At 36.0% G+C, this 18,144-nt stretch overlaps 2 protein-coding genes across 2 annotated transcripts; one reads left to right on the plus strand and one right to left on the minus strand.

The window, feature by feature from the left end:
- Window positions 1-276: 276 nt before the first annotated feature.
- LOC142611222 (beta-glucuronosyltransferase GlcAT14A) lies at window positions 277-4,600 on the plus strand. Its single transcript, XM_075783273.1, has 4 exons — window positions 277-1,012; window positions 1,121-1,196; window positions 1,322-1,437; window positions 3,878-4,600. The coding sequence occupies exons 1-4, from the start codon at window positions 517-519 to the stop codon at window positions 4,393-4,395; spliced, it is 1,206 nt and encodes a 401-aa protein (XP_075639388.1). The 5' UTR covers window positions 277-516; the 3' UTR covers window positions 4,396-4,600.
- Window positions 4,601-11,787: 7,187 nt separating this feature from the next.
- Window positions 11,788-12,403, minus strand: LOC142609043 (uncharacterized). The gene is made up of 2 exons (XM_075780686.1): window positions 12,223-12,403; window positions 11,788-12,104 (listed from the first exon to the last, which is right to left on the minus strand). Exons 1-2 carry the CDS (start codon window positions 12,401-12,403, stop codon window positions 11,788-11,790), a joined length of 498 nt encoding a protein of 165 aa, XP_075636801.1.
- Window positions 12,404-18,144: the final 5,741 nt, after the last annotated feature.

The following is an 18,144-nucleotide window of genomic DNA, read 5'->3' on the forward strand; positions in this document are numbered from 1 at the left end:
GAATCTAAGCACTGATTCATTGTTTGGTTCCCTAATCAACTCATGCTTCTTCTTTTTTTCTTTAATTTTTTTCACAATAAATTTCAAAGTAATCTATTCACGGTTCACAGTAAACTATTTCATCAATTATAAGATTTGTTTTGAAAAATAAAAGTGGTCACTTGTGATACTCAATACTCACAGTGAAACTATTCCCACGAGTCCCACCATCAATCAATAAATATATATATATATATATATATATATATATATATTAGCAAAGTAGGACATTTATTTATGGTGAAGGACAAATGGAGGCCTTAGCTTCAAAGCAAGGAACCCGAAAATGTCATCCACACACTTCCCATCCTTTTCATTATTCCCTTCCCCTTCTCTTCCAGTCTCAATCTTTAGCAAACTTGCAGCTCTCCAACGTTAACCATTTAACCACCTAACCTCCCAAACCTTACTAGACAAATACTCCACCTCAATCTATATTTCTCTCCGAACTCTCTTTCAGATGTTTTCACACTAATTATGGGTATGATCAAAATTTTCATGTTTTGCTTCATGCTAACCGCAATGCTTTTCTCTCTTCTCTACATTCCAACCAGACTAACCATACCCGTCTCTAGCTTTAGGCCCATTATGAACTACTTCAACATACAAAAAACTAACATAACATCATATCCTACAACATTCGCCTACCTCATTTCAGCCTCCAAAGGTGATACTGTAAAGCTAAAACGTTTGGTACGTGCACTATATCATCCGGGGAATTACTATTTGATTCACTTGGATCACGGTGCACCTGCGTGGGAGCATCGTGATATAGCGAAGTTTGTGGCTAGTGACCAAGTTTTCAGCCAAGTGGGTAATGTTTGGATTGTTAAAAAGCCAAACTTGGTCACATATAGAGGTCCAACCATGCTTGCCACCACTCTTCATGCAATGGCTATACTCTTGAGGACTTGCAAATGGGATTGGTTCATAAACCTTAGTGCTTCTGACTATCCTTTAGTCACTCAAGATGGTAGGGTGAGTGCCCTCTATTTTTTTGCTTTTTTGCCCTTTTTTTTCCTTCAAATTTATGTACTAGATTGATTTTCTTGTAACTTGTTTACCTTTTTCTAATTTTCAGATCTGATTCATGCCTTCTCTGATTTGCCAAGAAATCTAAATTTCATACAGCACAGCGGTAGATTGGGTTGGAAGCTGTGAGTGTCTTTAATTATTTTTACAATTTTACTAATTATCAAAATTTTTTGTTGAAGAATATAATGATATTTTATTCAATGCTGTATGAGCAATATCTGATTTTACAAATGCATATTTCATACAGGAATAAAAGAGCCAAGCCAGTCATAATAGACCCAGCACTCTATAGCCACACCAAATCTGAGATTTGGTGGGTTATTAAGCAGAGGACTCTCCCAACAGCTTTTAAGCTTTATACAGGTTTTCCCAAATCTTTTGCTTTTTATTTTATTCTCGTAAGTCTGAACCTCCTGCTACCCTCTGTCTAACAGTTAACTTACTCAAAAAAAGACAATCATAGTAAATTTAAAGAATGCATTTTTTTTTCTTTATTCTTTTATTGATAACTTATCAGTTGTAAATAGCATGTGAATTCTACTGAAGTGACCACACACATGTCATGATATTGGTACCCCAAGTACACAGTACATACATTAACATAGTAAATTATTTTTGTCGGTTGGGGCCATATGTTACCACTTATTTAAAATTGTCTTCTTGTGCTTTCCAAATTCTGAAAACTATAACCCTTAATGAAATTGAAATACAGGCTGTCATTATTTTTACTGCTATCAAATTCTTTTCAAGACTAAATTGATGGAACGTGAAAACCTCAAGCTAAGGACCCAATTGAAAACCAGTTGGCCGAATGAAATTTCATTTTTACCACTTTTACAAGCACATAACTATTTTTATGTACTATTTTAGTGGGTACTGTCATAAAAATAGTGATGTGCTTGTAAAAGTTGTAAGAATAACCAGGACTGTTGGGCAGAGTAGTTTAATAACATATTTTTAGTTTTTAAATAACATTACATATATTTTCATACACTTTTTCACCCATACGTATTTAAAAAAAAATACTAAAACAACGTTACCAAACGACTCCTAATTTGCTTAAAGTGGTAGCTGAGTAAGATGCCATTGTAAAATTAAAAAGTAGAGTACTTGGGAAACACGTTTCTGTGAAGCATCAATGTCAACTTGGAAGCGAATTTCTAGTTGGGAAGCCAAACTGAATCAAAAGCATTTTAATAAATATAATAATTGAAAAGAACATGTGGTTGAATGAATGAAATGTCATAAGTATTCTCTAGAATTTGCACCTAATTTGTCGGCTATGAATTAAACCCCACAACCAACTTATCATACCTAACTGCCCACAAAACAATCAGCAAATATAATGACTTACAAGTTCAATCTCAAAAGATAAGTTGGGAAGCCTCAAACTTCATGACAGTAAAAGAATGGGGCACCTAGGAAAAAGAATCCAAATTAATGAATTCTTATATAATCAAACATTTGTCACCGTTTTTGATATGTAGATCCATTTATTATTAGAACTTGAAGAGAAAGGATAATGGACTGACACTTGCATATGTGAAGCTGCATGATCTAGAAAATGCACATGCGTGGAGTGTCTTATTCATTTATAACCTTGGTGTCTGTCAAAATGCTTTCCTACCTGTACGGAGTGTCTTACAAAGCTGAGAAAATGGATGTTTTCAATAAATAAAAAAACATTGTTTTTAGACTATGTAATTTATTAATTTATGGATGGAATAATCTTTGTTTGTAGGAGTTAGATAACAAAAAAGCCGAAGGGAGAGTGGAGATTTAATGCTAGAAATATAAAAGACATTGTTTTTTTATTTATTTATGTGAATTCCATATCTTCTTATTTTAATTTATGTTATATATGAAATATTTCTTGTACAAGAGCTAGTTCCAAACACAACCTACAGTTATTTATTCTCAGAGCTAATGAGATTATGAATGCTTAACTTATAATAGGACATTTTTCTTTAACCTTATATAGAAACAATGGAATTCTCAGTTCATTAGATTCCAATATTCCAAACAATTGTGATGGGTGTCCCTTGTCTGGTTCCCAGAACATGGAAAGAATACATGTATAATACTAAAAATGGCTCTCTGTCTTACATTTCTTCTTCATATATATATATATATACTTTCTTTAAAAGGGAAAATAATTGCAATTTCTCTTATGAACTATTGATGGATAATGTTTGATTTCTTCCCTTATAGTTATTTGACTACCTAAAATCATAGAATTGTTTACAAGGAAGATTGTTGGGAAAATGCTAGAAACATTTGATTTTCATAGAATTCAATCTAACTTGTCAGGAACAAAAATTCTATCTCCTAACCAGATCTCTCCAACGGCTCATCCAACAAATGTGCTATGGCCGCACCTTTTGTTTAAAATGGACACCCAAGATAGCCAAAATTACTTGAAAATCAACATTGATACAGAATAAACAACTTGCTTCATATAGCTGTCACTGAAGGGAAAATGCACCAATTTAGCGCATAGTCATCCAATTAGTGTGATGATTGGCGAATCATGTAAATGATAGTTTATATTGGAGGAAATTTCATAGTTTTATATATATATATATATATATATTTTTTTTTTCTTTAACTTGCTCCTCAACAACACAGAAAAATCCAGTCCAATAGAGAACCTTATCATTTCCAAGATTGCCATACAAAGCATCATATACGCGTGAAACCTATTTGATTAGTGATATTATTATGTCTATTGTGAACAATTACCTTTTTTAAGATGGTGATTTCTTTTTTATTTATGTTGTTTTTATTGCCATCCACAAACCAGGTTCAGCTTGGACTATACTGTCAAGATCTTTTGCTGAGTATTGCATAGTGGGCTGGGACAATTTGCCAAGGACTCTCCTCCTCTACTATACCAACTTTGTATCATCTCCTGAGGGATATTTCCAGACTCTGACGTGCAATTCTGAAGACTACAGGAACACTACAGTTAACCATGACCTCCGCTACATTACATGGGATAATCCACCAAAGCAGCACCCAAGGTCCCTTGGACTTAAAGATTATAGAGGCGCGGTTCTAAGCAACCGCCCTTTTGCGAGGAAGTTCAAGAAAAATGACAGAGTTCTTGACAAAATTGATCGACTGCTTCTCAAAAGACACCACAGACATTTTACATATGGTGGGTGGTGTTCTGGGAGTGGAGAGATTTATAATACATGTTCAGCTTTGCAAAGTGAGAATTATGGTGTTTTGAAGCCTGGACCAGGGGCTAGAAGGTTGAAATCTTTACTAACAAGAGCTCTTTCTGAGAGGAATTTTCGCAGGCAGCAATGCAGATGATTCTTTAACAAAAATGAGCGAGTCCTTGATATTAATATATTGATTGATTTTTTTTTTTTTCTAAAAAAATTGGGTTTGAATTTGGCTAAGGTTAGTTATTTTTAGTTAAATTTTTTGATTCAAAATGTGATGGTTCTAAGCTTATATGAATCTTCTTGGTGTAGTATTATATTTTGTGAAAAGAGCAGGCATGGATTTAAGCGAAGAGTCAAGACTCTAAGAATTTAGTCGAAATGTTACATGCCTATTACATTTTCATTGTATATTGAGTTCTAGTTTGTAGTACAATGGAAAAGCAAATACGGATCCCATGGGTCAAAATTTAATTCAGTTTTGCCCTCTCCTTCAACCAAGATTTGCCATTTCAATTTGCGAAGTAGGTCTAGCGAAAGAAGTCCTATCATGTGCCATAAGGGCACTTAGTAAAGTTGAAGTTCATGAGTAGCAAAAAAAGCACTTGAATGACCTTAGGTTATTATTCCCTTAAGTTTGTGTTATGTGCTTTTGAAATTAAATTACTGCTACCAAGCTAATTTCAAGAAACGAACAACTTAATTCAATATATTTGTATTTCATGCATTCTCAAAATCCCATCTGAAATTGCAGTTTTAAGAGAATGGGATCATTTGTTCTCAGGATGACCATAAAAGCCAGTTTTTATTATATAGAAAAGTTGATAATTCATGAAAAGAAACGAAAAGAAATTTCAGAAAGTGTACTAATAGACCACCTTGCACCCCATTCATCTACATTGCAGCCACTTGATTTAGTAAACTTAGTAGAGAATTATGATGAATCAAAATTGAGCTTGACAGGACTTATAGCCTAGCCTATCTCAATCAGAAAAAATTTCTCTGCAATGCACATCATAAGCACCCACTGCCTTCTTCGTCAATCACAAGTTTAACCACAAAAAAGAAGAGTGGGTGGGCCGACCAAAGGTAAACCCATTTAGAAAAGTTTTCCAACTCCTTTTAGGAACTTAAAATCCTCACTGCCAATAAATAAATAAATAAATAAATATATATATATATATATATATATATCCCTTAAGAAAAATAAAACTTTTTTTTTTTTTGGGATTTTGATCCCCAAAGAATTATGAACTCCTTCCTCTCAAAAGATTAAAAAAATTTCTAATATTCAAGAAGACCACACTTTAAGTAAGCCAAAAATTATCTAAGAAAATTAATATTTTTTTCCCAGGATTTTGGCCCCCAAAAATTATGAGCCTCTTGCTCCCTTCCTCTCAAAAGAAACAAAAAATGTGTCGAATCTGTCAAATTCTAATACTCAAGAGGTTCACACTTCAAAAAAAAAAAAAAAAAAATCCCCAATAATCTCATTAATGAGAATAAAGCTATATAAATATATTATAGAGAAAATATAAACGTCTTATTTTAATTCATTCTTGTAATATTAAAATCAAGCATTAGACATTCTCAATTTTTATTACAATTTTCCTATCAATTAAGCTTTATAGAATCGTATATGAAAGAATGAAATCTAATTAAAACTCATAATGTTAAGAAGTTACTTATAAAAAAAAGGAATATATAATTAAGAAGTTCAATATTTCAAACACATTGAATCAAGAATCTTCACATGATTTTCGTTTGCTCCTTCCTCATAAAGTATAATATTTTTCATTTACACTTTTTAAGAAAACACAAATATATTAAAACCTGGCCCGCCCAAAACAATAGTTTCTGACTAATTGGTTTGATCCAACTCTTTTTTCTAGAGATGTTGGACAAAGGCTAAGAGATGTAAATTTTTTCTTTATTTTGTTAGATTATAAACAACCATAATGTAAATTTTAGGATCTTGAATTATCATAATTAGCTTGTATCTCCATGTATATGCATGGATATACTTAAAGATATATAATAAGATGCATAATATAATTCATATATATATATATATATATATATATAATTTAAATACTATTGATAACCATTTTATATTTTGTTAATTCTTTAAAAAAATTGTAAGGATATTATTAGGTATAAAATGTAAATTGTTCATATTTTATTTATTAAAATTATTATAAAGTATTTTTTTTTACGATTCATATATTCTAAATTCTTTAGTTTTTGTACTTAATAACTCACTTGGATGAATATTTATGATGTGGTCCCACATTTGATTCTAAAATTAAGAAATAAAACTCTTTAAGAATAAATAATTTAGGATACATGGTACAAAATTAGAACTCTAATTTAGAATTCTTATTTGAGTTTCTCTCAGTTTTACCTATTATTATTATATATATATAGATATATATATATAGATTTCACAGCTACATAAATTAAATATAAAGCTTATCTTGATCCATTACTGAAATTTTCTTAAGACCAAATCTCAGTATAAAAGACACTTAATTCTTACAGAATTGGTTTCTTTCTCTTGACATTCTTTTCTCTTTAACTATTCAGTGTATACGATGAGATACTTGAATGTGTGTGTGTGTGTGTGTGTGTTTTTTTTTTTTTAAGGCAGAAGAGGACCAAATTTCTTGTACATGTAACATCCACTTGTCCATCAAAATTGGAGTTACTTAGGAAATTTACTTTCTCTATTAACCAATGTTTTAAGGACATGTAAATTCTTATTAAACCATAACATACATGAAGTTGTGAAATGAATACGTTATCAAACGGGACAATTTAGTCTTACATTCTCCCACTTGGCCTAATGATAGCTTACGTCAAGGTTTAATAAGATTAACTATTAGATGCACAATGGTACATATCCTATTTTACTTTAATTTAGTTATCACAATACTATAATTAAACAATCTACTAATGTGAGTCATGGCGGTTCCATATCAATTATACGACATAGTTTCTTCCATGTACTATAACACTAGCAACTTGTTTAATATATAGCCTATAAATGAGAAGTGACTTAAAGGTCCAACAATAATGTCTCTTTTGTTAGAGACTATTTATGTTATTATTCATTCATTATCATATATGTACGTATGTAAAATAAACAGGAATAATAAAAAATGCATTTAATGATACCTCCAAGTGTTAAAATCATAAGACAATATTAAAAATAACAACTGTCATGTTCTATGTTTGAGACCCATTAGATTAACATGTTCCTTAAATTTCTTAGGAGGCAAAGAAGTTAAATAAGGCCAACCTAATTAAAATCGAGTCCAATTGTAGCAAGGAATCAAAGGAAATTTGCATTAAATCCAAGTCCAATTTGGAATAGGATTCCAGCTTGTGCACCAGTTAGTATTTTGGGCATAACTTTCGGCTCTAATATCCAATCGAGATGATTCAAATTGGGCTGGAACTTTAACTTAAAGGGCTATAACTTTATAGTTTACCAAAAGTTCTAATTTGGAAGTTAAATTGGCCAAAAACGTAGGAATATTGAAGCCTAAAAACTTGAGATTTTCTCCAAACGAGAATTCAACTTGTAATAGGATTTTTTGACCTATTTAAAGGTTCTTTAGGGCAATAGGAGAGCTGCCGTAGAACGTAATTTAGGTATTCTTAAAGTTTCTTTATAGTTTTTAGAGTTTTATGTATTATGACTTGCTAAAAGCTTTGTTAAGGCAAGGGGTGACATCCGACTGTTTATTAGTATGTTCTTAACAATTGTTTTATGGTTTTAATGCTTATGTTACTATGTTATTGATTGATTTATTCATTTAGAAAATTGTTTAGTTTTGTATAATTATTTGATTTATTGTAGACTCCGAGCACGTTAAATGCTTAGTATTCCCTGCAAACTAATTCAGTAGTTTTGTTTTTCCTATAATTAATCAATTTCATGAAACTACCTTAGAAAATTAATTCTTGAGTTCTTATTGTTAAATCATCTGACTAAGATCAACCATCATATGAATTTTAGTTGAGTTATAAAATAAATATTGTTAAGACTACCAATAGATGTGTTGTATATGGATCCCTAAACCATCAAAATCTCTTCAATTAAACGTCATTGTTTTAGTTTTATTCTCTTGTGGTTTACTAATCAATTCCCTTTTACTTGTGGATTTGACCTCAGACTTACCGAATTATTACTTCACAACAATTCTGCACTTAGGAGCATTATTTAAGTTGCAGGAAGTTTAATCATAAGCTATGTGCTTATGTGTTCTAACGACACTCATTGTTTCTAAACTTCTTCCTTAATCGTAAGGTACTTTAATTCCATGTGTTTTGTACCATTAGAATACTTATCATTTTTAGAGAAAAACACAGTTGCAGAGTTATCACAATAAATTCTTAATGTCTTGGATTTTTTTTTTTTTTGATAATCTGCAATGTATTACTTAAAAAAAGAATATACATAAGGGATAATCTGCCTTATAGCAAGCTGATAAGGCAAGGGGCAGATTATCCTTATTAAAGCAAAATGAAAAACGAGACTCAAGTGTAGACTTAGCTGCAAGGTGTGCAACACCGTTACAAGACCTTCTGACCCAAACGAAAGCAACAGAAATAAAACAATCTGCTGGAGTGAGGATGTTGGAGCGGGGAGTGAGTAGAGTCCACTAGCAGGGGAGGTTGGGGCTATTAATGGCATCAAAGCAAATTTTGGAATCTCCTTTGAAGATCACGTGCCACCATTTCTTGGCTTTGGTGAGTTGGATTGCCCATAGCAGAGATTCAGTTTCAACAAGGAGTGGTGAAGATTTCTTAGTGGTTCTTACCTAGGTCTTGACTGGAATGCCGAGATGGTTCCTAACTACAACTGCGATGGCGGCATAAGATTCAGATAAGACGGCATCTACAGTGAGCTTGATCTAGTTTAAAAAAGGGGGGGGGGGTGGTCCAAAGTTGGTGAGGAGGCTCTGGCAAGGGGGTAACAATAATTGGATGAAGCGAGGAGTATTCGTGGAACCTGTTATGAACGAGATGGGTAGATGCGATTACATCCCAAGAGGTGAAGTTATACAGCAAATTGTTCCTGCAGTGCCAAATTTCTTCCATGGTAAGGGCCATCATAAGAGATGACTGCCATTTTTGGTGTGTAGTTTCGAAGCCACTTGGAGGGTCCAGCATGAGTTTGGCAATGTCCTCAAAGTGTGTTGAAGTGATGAGTTCAGTTTTGAGACCCCAGCAAGCAGAGAACTATAGGGCTCTGGAGGCAGGATATCTAAGGAATAAATGGCTGATCGTTTCTACCTCTTGCTTGCAACAAACGCAGCTTGAACCCTCAATTTGAAGCCTTAGCATGAGATTTTCCCTAGTAGGCAACGCGTTGACTCTGATCTTCCATAGGAGGATTTTGATCCTTTCGGGGACATTTAGATTCCATAGTTTGACCCAGTTAAGTCTAGAATTAAGGGGTGTGGAGGTGGAAGCATGAAGGGCAAGGTATGCTGATTTTACCGAGAACCAGCCTTTGGAGTTGGGGATCCAAATAAATTTGCTTGAAGTAGGTTTGAGTAGGAGTGGTATGGAGAGAATTTTTTGTGCTAAAGTGGTCTTAAACAACTCCCTGACAAAATTAGGCTTCCAATAATGGAGGTTTGGCTTAATGAGTTAGTTCACAAACATTGGCTCATGTGAAGCTGATCCACCTTTTGGAGTAGGAATAACACCTTGTATCCAGGAGACCCAAGGGTCTTCCTAGACATTGATGGAGGTTCCATCCCCAATGGAGTAACATGCCCCATTTACTACGACCTTCTTTGCTTGTTCAATAGGCCTCCAAATTGGTGATGCATGCTTAGAGGCGTCAGAATGAAGCCAATTGTTACTGACTTTATATTTTGCTCTCAGTATACTCATACAAAGGCTATCTTTCTTCCCTGCAATCATCCGGGCAAGTTTGGCTAATAAAGCATTGTTGATATCTTTGGCTTTTTTGAATCCGAGGCCTTACTGCTTTTTCTGGTAGCAGATCTTGTCCCACGACCTCCAAGCCATAAATTTACCATCCTAACTTTTGGGTTTCCACCAGAATCTTCTTGTGGCTAAATCGAGGTTATTACAGATTTTGTTTAGTATGTCGAAAGTGGAAATGGTGTAATTGGGGATAGTTTGGGCCACTGAGTTTATGAGAGTTGCCCTTCCTGCCCAAGATAAACATTTACTTCTCCATCCTACAAGTCTGGCCTTTAACTTGGTTTGTAGATAGGCAAAATCCTTAGATGGGGCTCTGGTCAAGAGGAGAGGTGCTCCTAAATATGTAGCATCTTTTTTGATGGACCTGATGTGGAGGGTGTTTTTGATATTTCTTTGTATAGGTCTTTGAGTGTGCTTAGAGAAAAAATGCCGGACTTGTTCCTATTGACAAGCTGACCAGACTAGAGGCAATATTTTTCTAGAATCCGAGAGATGGAAGTTGCATCTTTTTTAGTGGCTTTCAAAAACAAAACAATATTGTCTGCATACATCACATGAGTGATAATCGGCCCCCTTTTGCTTGTCTTGATACCGCTAATACTCTTCTGCCTGAGCTCTTGATCAAGAAGCTTTGAGAGGACCTTTTGTCCAAGTATGAACAGATAAAAAGAGAGAGGGTCTCCTTGCCTCTGTCCTTTACTAGGCTTAAAACTCTCAGTTTTGCCTCTGTTGACCATAATTTCGAAAGAGACTGACGATATGTATAAAAAATCCAACTAGTGAAGGTCTCGTTAAATCCCAAGTGGAGGAGTACTGTCTTGATGAACTTCCAACTGACTCGGTCGTAGGCTTTTTGGAGATCTAATTTGATTGCCATAAGTCTAGGTTTGGTTTTGCTTGTTTTGAAATTATGGAGCATCTCCTGGATGATGACTTGGTTCTCCACAATCCATCTATTTGGGATAAAACCAAACTAAGCTAGGGAGATGATTTTGTCAAGGTGTGGTTTGAGCTTTGTAACTAGAAGTTTAGAGATTATTTTGTAAACCACGTTGCAGTAGCTTATAGGTTTGAAATGATTAACAATGGATGGATTAGTAACTTTAGGAATGAGGAAAATGAAAGAGCTATTTACCTCCTTAGGCATGGATCCGTTGTGGAAGAAAGATGTGATTGCCTTGATGACGTCATTCCCTATAGTCAGTCAGAGGTGTTTATAGAAGATGGTAGGGTAACCATTCGGTCTAGGCCCTTTTAGGTCTTGCATACTGAATAGGGTGGATTTTATCTCCTCTAAGGTGGGGATTCTCGAGAGCTCTGTATTGTCATCTTTAGTGATGCTTGGGAGAATCAAGTGCTCGAGATAAGGTGGGAGGTTGTAATCCTCCTGATTGAACAGATTTTTATAATTGTCTAAGAATAGACTTCTGATGGAATTAGTATCTGTGAGCCAAGTACCATTATCATCTCGGATTGCATCGATGTTGTTTTGTTTACGCCTAATGATTGCTGATAGATGGAAGAACTTGGTGTTTCTGTCTCCGAGCTTGAGCCACAACTCTCTAGATTTTTAGTGCCACAAAGATTCACTTCTTAAAAGCCATTCAGATAATTTAGATTGAAGTGCTTCTTCTAGAGGACCAGTCTTTTTCAAGGGAGGTTCAGCTTGAATAGCCTTAATGTTTTGAAGTAAGGAGTTTATTTTGTCTTGGTAGTTTCCAAAGACCTCTTTATTCCACTTCCGCAGGGCGTCTTTGGTTGAGGCTTGCTTCTTGTATAATTTGATAAACTCTGATCCTATGATATTCTCATTCCAAGTAGCTTCTATGACAGAAGAACACCGATCGTCTTTAAGCCAGGTTACTTCAGGCGATGAGCAAAATTGGACTGTGGATTGGTGTCAAGGAGAATTGGCGCATGGTTAGAGCTGATGGCTCCCAGATAGGAGATGTAAGCTCTTAGGAAAGCCAATCTCCAAAAGATGTTTGCTATGCCCCTATCAAACCTTCTCTTGATTGAGGCACTACCCCATTTGCTTTTTCCCATGTATACTTACTGCCTGTGTAACCCAAGTCAATAGCCTCGAGTTCAAACATCAGTTCGTTGAGGTAATCAGAATCAGATAAGCTGCCTTTCTTCCCCCTTAATGCCTCATCTTCATTGAGTATGAAATTGAAGTCGTCCATGCACATTTAGGGACCTTGATGGGCCTTTAGAAGAGTTGTAAGGCCTTCCCACGCCTTTTTCTTTTTTGAGAAGTAAAGGGGGCTGTAAAATCCGACCATGAGCCACTTGCAAACAGCATCAGAGATGGTAACGACAATGAGGTTTTTGTTGAATTCTACCTCCCTGATGGACCAACCGCTCTTCCACAAAATACACAGACCCCCTGCTTTTCCATTAGCTTCAACAACTAACATATTATTAAATCTAATAGCATTTCTAACAAAACCCATCTTACTAGTGAGAGACTTAGTTTCTAACAGGAAAATTAAATTGGGCTTGGCCCTTTTTATTTGAGACTTTAAGGCTCGAATTGTCGAGGCGTTGCCTATGCCTCGACAGTTCCAACCGAGGAGTTTCATGGTAACTGTGGGGGCATGATAAGGCCTACTTCCTCGGCTGTAGAAGTGTGAGTGACAGAGTAACCAGATGTGTGAAAATAGTGGGGAGATTACCTTAGGAAGATAGACTTACTCGTGGCCTCATCCTTGTTCTTCTGGTTTTCATTTAGCAAAAAATGTTCCAAACCTGACTGGGGAATGAGTGTGGCGGAGTCAAGATCAAAGTATATTGGCTTCGGTCTGTACATAGCATTTTTGAGGCATTTGGAGAAGGTTCCAAGTGCTTTTGCTGTGCTTTTTCTCTTGAGATGGTTAGGGAGAGGTGGTGATATAGATTCAATTGTTTGGAGCTTGGGGTTATCGGAGTTTATGGCTGAGAGGGGGTGTGAGGCGTCTGGGGAAGAGGGACTGAAAGAGGGGAGTGTGGAAGATAAGGGAGTTAGGTGTTCTGACTTATTATTTGAGGTACGGGGAAGGGACGTGTTTGGCACGTGGTCCAAGTTTGCACGGTGTGGAGATGGACTAATAAATGTTGAGCAACAACTGGGCTTGGAGCTTACTTAGACTGGGATTAATTAGATGCGACTATGGGAGTTGAAATTTTGCTCACTCTATGGGGGGTTCAAATAGGCCTTGTCTTCAACTGGGTTGGCCTGTGTATGGTGAGCAAGTCCTGGATAAGTCTCCAGGTCAGTATAACAAGGATTATTAGACGGAGCTTGTTTGACAGGTGGCATAGTAGTGGTGAGGTTCTCGTGTGGCTGCCACGTCCTGTGAGTGGGTAACGGTATGGTACTGTCTGCTAGCGTCGCATTATACGTTGTTGTATGCACGACTCTAGGATGTGTACTAGGTACGGTTTTGCAAGTTGTCACCGATGAATGAGCTGGCGGGTTGTCCGTGCTTGTGGTGGCGCTAGATGGTGCTTTGGGGTGAGCAAACATGTCCATTGGATAGTCCTCATTTTCGAGATGGAGCCACGGGCTAGCCGCATTGAAGCGGAAGTCGCTGGGGTTGCACAGTTGGAAGAGGTTTTAAATGCAGGACTTTTCTTCATGCCCTATGACACCGCATTTGTAGCAGCAATCTGCGAGTTTTTTGTACTTGAACCCAATCCATGCATTACACCTATTCGGTCTGGGGAGGAAAAATTATAGGATGAGAGGCTTTTCTGTTAGGATGTCTATGCGTATTCGTAGGAATTTTTTCCAGCTACCTCCGGGTTCTCCTACTGTATCCACTTCAAGGACCTGACTAATATGAGCAGCTATTCTTCTCAGATTGCTCTCTGATCTCCATAAGGTTGGGAATCCTAGGATTTAGACCCAGAAAGTGGATTTAGTGAAGTCAACCTCTTACCATTTGGTGTTTAGGGTGAGGTTCTCGTGTGACTGCCATGTCCTGTGAGTGGTTAACGGTATGGTACTGTTTGCTGGTGTCGTATTGTACGTTGTTGTATGCACGACTCCAGGATGTGTACTAGGTACGGTTTTGCAAGTTGTCACTAATGAATGAGTTGGTGGGTCATCCATGCTAGTGGTGGCGCTAGATGGTGCTTCGGGGCAAGCAAACACGTCCATTGAATAGTCCTTGTTTTCGGGACAGAGCCATGGGCTAGCCGCATTGAAGTAGAAGCCGCCGGGGTTGCACAGTTGGAAAAGGTTTTAAATGCAGGACTTTTCTTTATGCCCTATGACACCGCATTTGTAGCAGCAATCTGGGTGTTTTTCGTACTTGAATCCAATCCATGCATCAAACCTATTCGGTCTGGGGAGGAAAAATTCTAGGATGATAAGCTTTTCTGTTGGGATGTCTATGTGTATCCTTAGGAATTTTTTCAGCTACCTCTGGGTTCTCCTACTATATCCACTTCAAGGACCTGACCAATATGAGCACCTATTCTTCTCAGATTGCTCTCTGATCTTCATAAGGTTGGGAGTCCTTGGATTTGGACCCAGAAAGTGGATTTAGTGAAGTCGACCTCTTGCCATGTGGTGTCTGGACTCCACCTTTTTGAGGATGAGGTGTCCTCCTTTGCAAGACCACGGCCTTATGGAGAAAGCTTTGTGCATATCCACTTCGTGCTGGAAGGAAAACATGAATATCTTTTTGTCAAGCTTCTTTACTTCCATGGGGTAGACAAGTTTCCAAGCTTTGAGGGTGATATCTTTGACGTAGGAAAGGCTTATATCTTTGGGCGTGATAAGCTTGGCAAGGAGAGTAAGCTCTGGGGAGTCGTCGGGATTTTGGTTTGGAGGGAGCTCGAGCCTGGCGTCTTTGCAAGATATTCGCTTAGCTCGAGTTATGAGGTTAGAGACCTCCATGTTTGGGCGGAGGGTATGGGTCAGATGTTGTATATGATGTTGGGTAGGCTGCTCTAAGGTGGATGGATAAGTAGGGGGGAGGATGGTGTGGGGAGCAAGGGAGTGGTGACGGCGTGGGGAAAAGGATGGGGAAGGAGAAAAGAGAGAGGGTACTAGTGGGAGTATGGAGAGCTACAATTTTTCAATTTGTCCTTAATGTCTTGGAAATTGAGTTAACAATTCCAAGTATTGAGATAAAATTCCGCAACCACAATCCATGAACTATGGCCTTAAAGCATGCTACAAATACAGCTTCCATAGTGGATGCAGCAGTGATAGTTTGTTTTAAACTTTTCCATGATGTTGCTCCTCCAACTAACATGAAAAAATAACCAAAAGTGGACTTTCAACTATCAATGCATCCAGCAAAATCTAAATGTGAGTGACTAGTGACCTTAAGCTTATTAGATCTCCTAAATGTAAGCATGTAATCCTTTGTGTGTTGCAAGTACCTCATTACTTTCTTTGTAGATTTCCAATGATCCAATCTTGGATTGCTTTAGTATCTTCCTAGCATACCAACTACAAAGCTAATGTTGGGCCTTGTACAAGTTTGTGCACACATTAAACTTCAAATTGCAGAAACCTAAGGACTTCCTTCCATTTGTTTATGCTCCCATTCATTTTATGGGTATTGCATAAGGCTAAATTTGTCCCCTTTTTGAGCTAGGGCAACCCTAGCAGAACATTTCTCCATATTTAATCTCTCTAGAACTCTTTCGATATATATTTTCTAAGACAACCCTAACAGTCCACATGATCTATCTTGGAATATAAACTTCCTATTGTCGAGAAACTTGTTTAAGTTTGTATATTGACATCTTAAGTTTGCAAGGTAAGTGTTCCTTACCCTTGATGGAGAAACCCTTTTGTTGATCCATATAGACATCCTCTTCTAAACTCCCATTCATGAAAGTAGTTTTCACACCCATTTGGTGCAACTCCAAAACAAAATGAGCTACCAATGTCAGAATGATTTTAAGTGAGTACTTGGATACAGGGTAGAAGGTATCTTGGTAATCAATGCCTTCTTTTTGAGTGAAACCTTTGGCCACAAGTCTAGTTTTAAATTATTTGATATTGCCATTAAAGTCACGCTTGGTCTTAAAGACCACTTACTACCAACTTTCTTGTATCCTTTAGGCAATTCAACGAGATCCCAGACTTTATTTTGGTCTATCGATTTCATTTCATCTTTCCTGTCATCCATCCATTTAATAGAATCAACACTTTTTATGGCTTGTGAAAATGAAAATCGGATCCATACTTGTTCCTATATCAAAATCATATTCATGTAGATAAGCCATATAATCCTCAGAAATAAAAAAGTTTCTTTTTCCTTGAGATCTTCTTGATGCTACCTCTTGTGGTTCTTCTACCACATGTTCATTGGTGAGCATCTCATTATGGAATAGTGATTCATTAATTTGTTGTTCAACATTGTTTGGCAATACAACAATTGCTAGAACAACAATTTCATTTGAAGTTATAAATAGTGGAACTTGTACCCTAACTTCTTGAACATCCACATTTCATAAATTATCACTCTCACTGATTTCATCATTTTCAATGAATCTAGCATTATCGGTTTCCACAATTCTCGTACTATGGTTAGGATAGTAGAACCTATACCCTTTAGACTTTTCAGGGTAATGTATAAAGTAATCACTGATTGTTTTTTAGTCTAATTTCTTTTCATGTGGATTATAAATTCTAGCCTCCACTAGACAACCCCAAACATGCAGGTGTCTTGGTTTCCTTCCTGTCTACAGTTCAAAAGGGGTTTTTGGAACCACCTTACTAGGAACCCGGTTTAATAAGTATACAATGATTTTAAGAGAATACATCCACAATGATAAGGGTAATGTGCATGGAATCACTTAACATACTCCTAACCATATTCATTGAAGTACAATTGTGTCTTTCAACCACACCATTTTGCTGTGGTGTTCCTGGCGTAGTGTATTGTGCACAAATGTCATGCTTTTCAAGGAGTTTAGCAAATGGGCCTAGGCATTGCCCCAATTCATCATACTTTTCATAATATTAACCACCTCTATTGAATTTAATGATTTCACTTTTCTTTCTAATTGCTTTTCTACCTTAGTAATGTACACCTCAAAAGTTTCCACTGCTTGACATTTTTCATGAAATTAATAAATATAAGTGTAACATGAAAAATAATCTATAAAGGTGATATAATATTTTTCTTTACCGAAAGATGGAGCATCAAAAGGTCCACAAATGTCGAATGCTTGAACTCCTTAATTTGTTATAATTTGAGAATATATTAAATGGTTAAACTCCCCAATAGCATGCCAATTGAATTATTTGCTCAATCACTCATATTCAATCTAGTTTACAAGTTGTTTGAGTACTATATTCCAATTAGGGGAGTAAGTTATCTATTCTATTTGAGTTAAAAATAACCCAAGTTCATAAGATAAAATTAATATTAGGTGGATCTTTGAATCCTAGTGTTTTTTCTCATTAATTTCTCTTAAATTTATTATGTTTTTTTCAATTGTAGTTTTAATATTATTTTGCTCCATCTTTGGTTGGAAAAACAAACAAACAACTATTTTTATGTTCTTTTTAATAATAGAGGTTTTTGCATTAGTGCTAATAATTCCTTGTGGAACGACTTCAAACTCATCGAGATATTATTACTTGCGAATAATCTTGCATTTGGTTTGCGTTAATATAATCGCAATAGAAAGTAAGGTGCAATGTGAAAAGCAAGTTATAGTTTAAGGAGATAATTTTGTATTTTGAAAGTTCAAGATGGTAAATATTAGTGGAAGTATATTTTAGAGTGGCAAAATATAATTGTCCTTTATTACTTTTTAACTAGTTACAAATATAATTATTGAGCATGTTCGAGCCATGGGGAACGTAATAATCATCCTTATTAATTCTTAAGAAAGTAACCTATTTATAACCAGTTATGAGAAGTAGTTAAGGCCAACAACACAACAAAACACAACAAAGGGCATTAGT

Source organism: Castanea sativa, chromosome 9, assembly GCF_040712315.1.
Source record: "Castanea sativa cultivar Marrone di Chiusa Pesio chromosome 9, ASM4071231v1".
Classification (NCBI taxonomy): domain Eukaryota; kingdom Viridiplantae; phylum Streptophyta; class Magnoliopsida; order Fagales; family Fagaceae; genus Castanea; species Castanea sativa.

Coding starts and splice junctions, on each gene's coding strand:
- LOC142611222 (XM_075783273.1), top strand. CDS start 517: ATGGGTATGATCAAAATTTTCATGTTTTGCTTCATGCTAACCGCAATG. Junction 1,197..1,321: donor GGTAGATTGGGTTGGAAGCT/GTGAGTGTCTTT, acceptor TATTTCATACAG/GAATAAAAGAGCCAAGCCAG. Junction 1,438..3,877: donor AGCTTTTAAGCTTTATACAG/GTTTTCCCAAAT, acceptor TCCACAAACCAG/GTTCAGCTTGGACTATACTG.
- LOC142609043 (XM_075780686.1), bottom strand. CDS start 12,403: ATGGACGACTTCAATTTCATACTCAATGAAGATGAGGCATTAAGGGGG. Junction 12,105..12,222: donor AGTGCCTCAATCAAGAGAAG/GTTTGATAGGGG, acceptor ACCAATCCACAG/TCCAATTTTGCTCATCGCCT.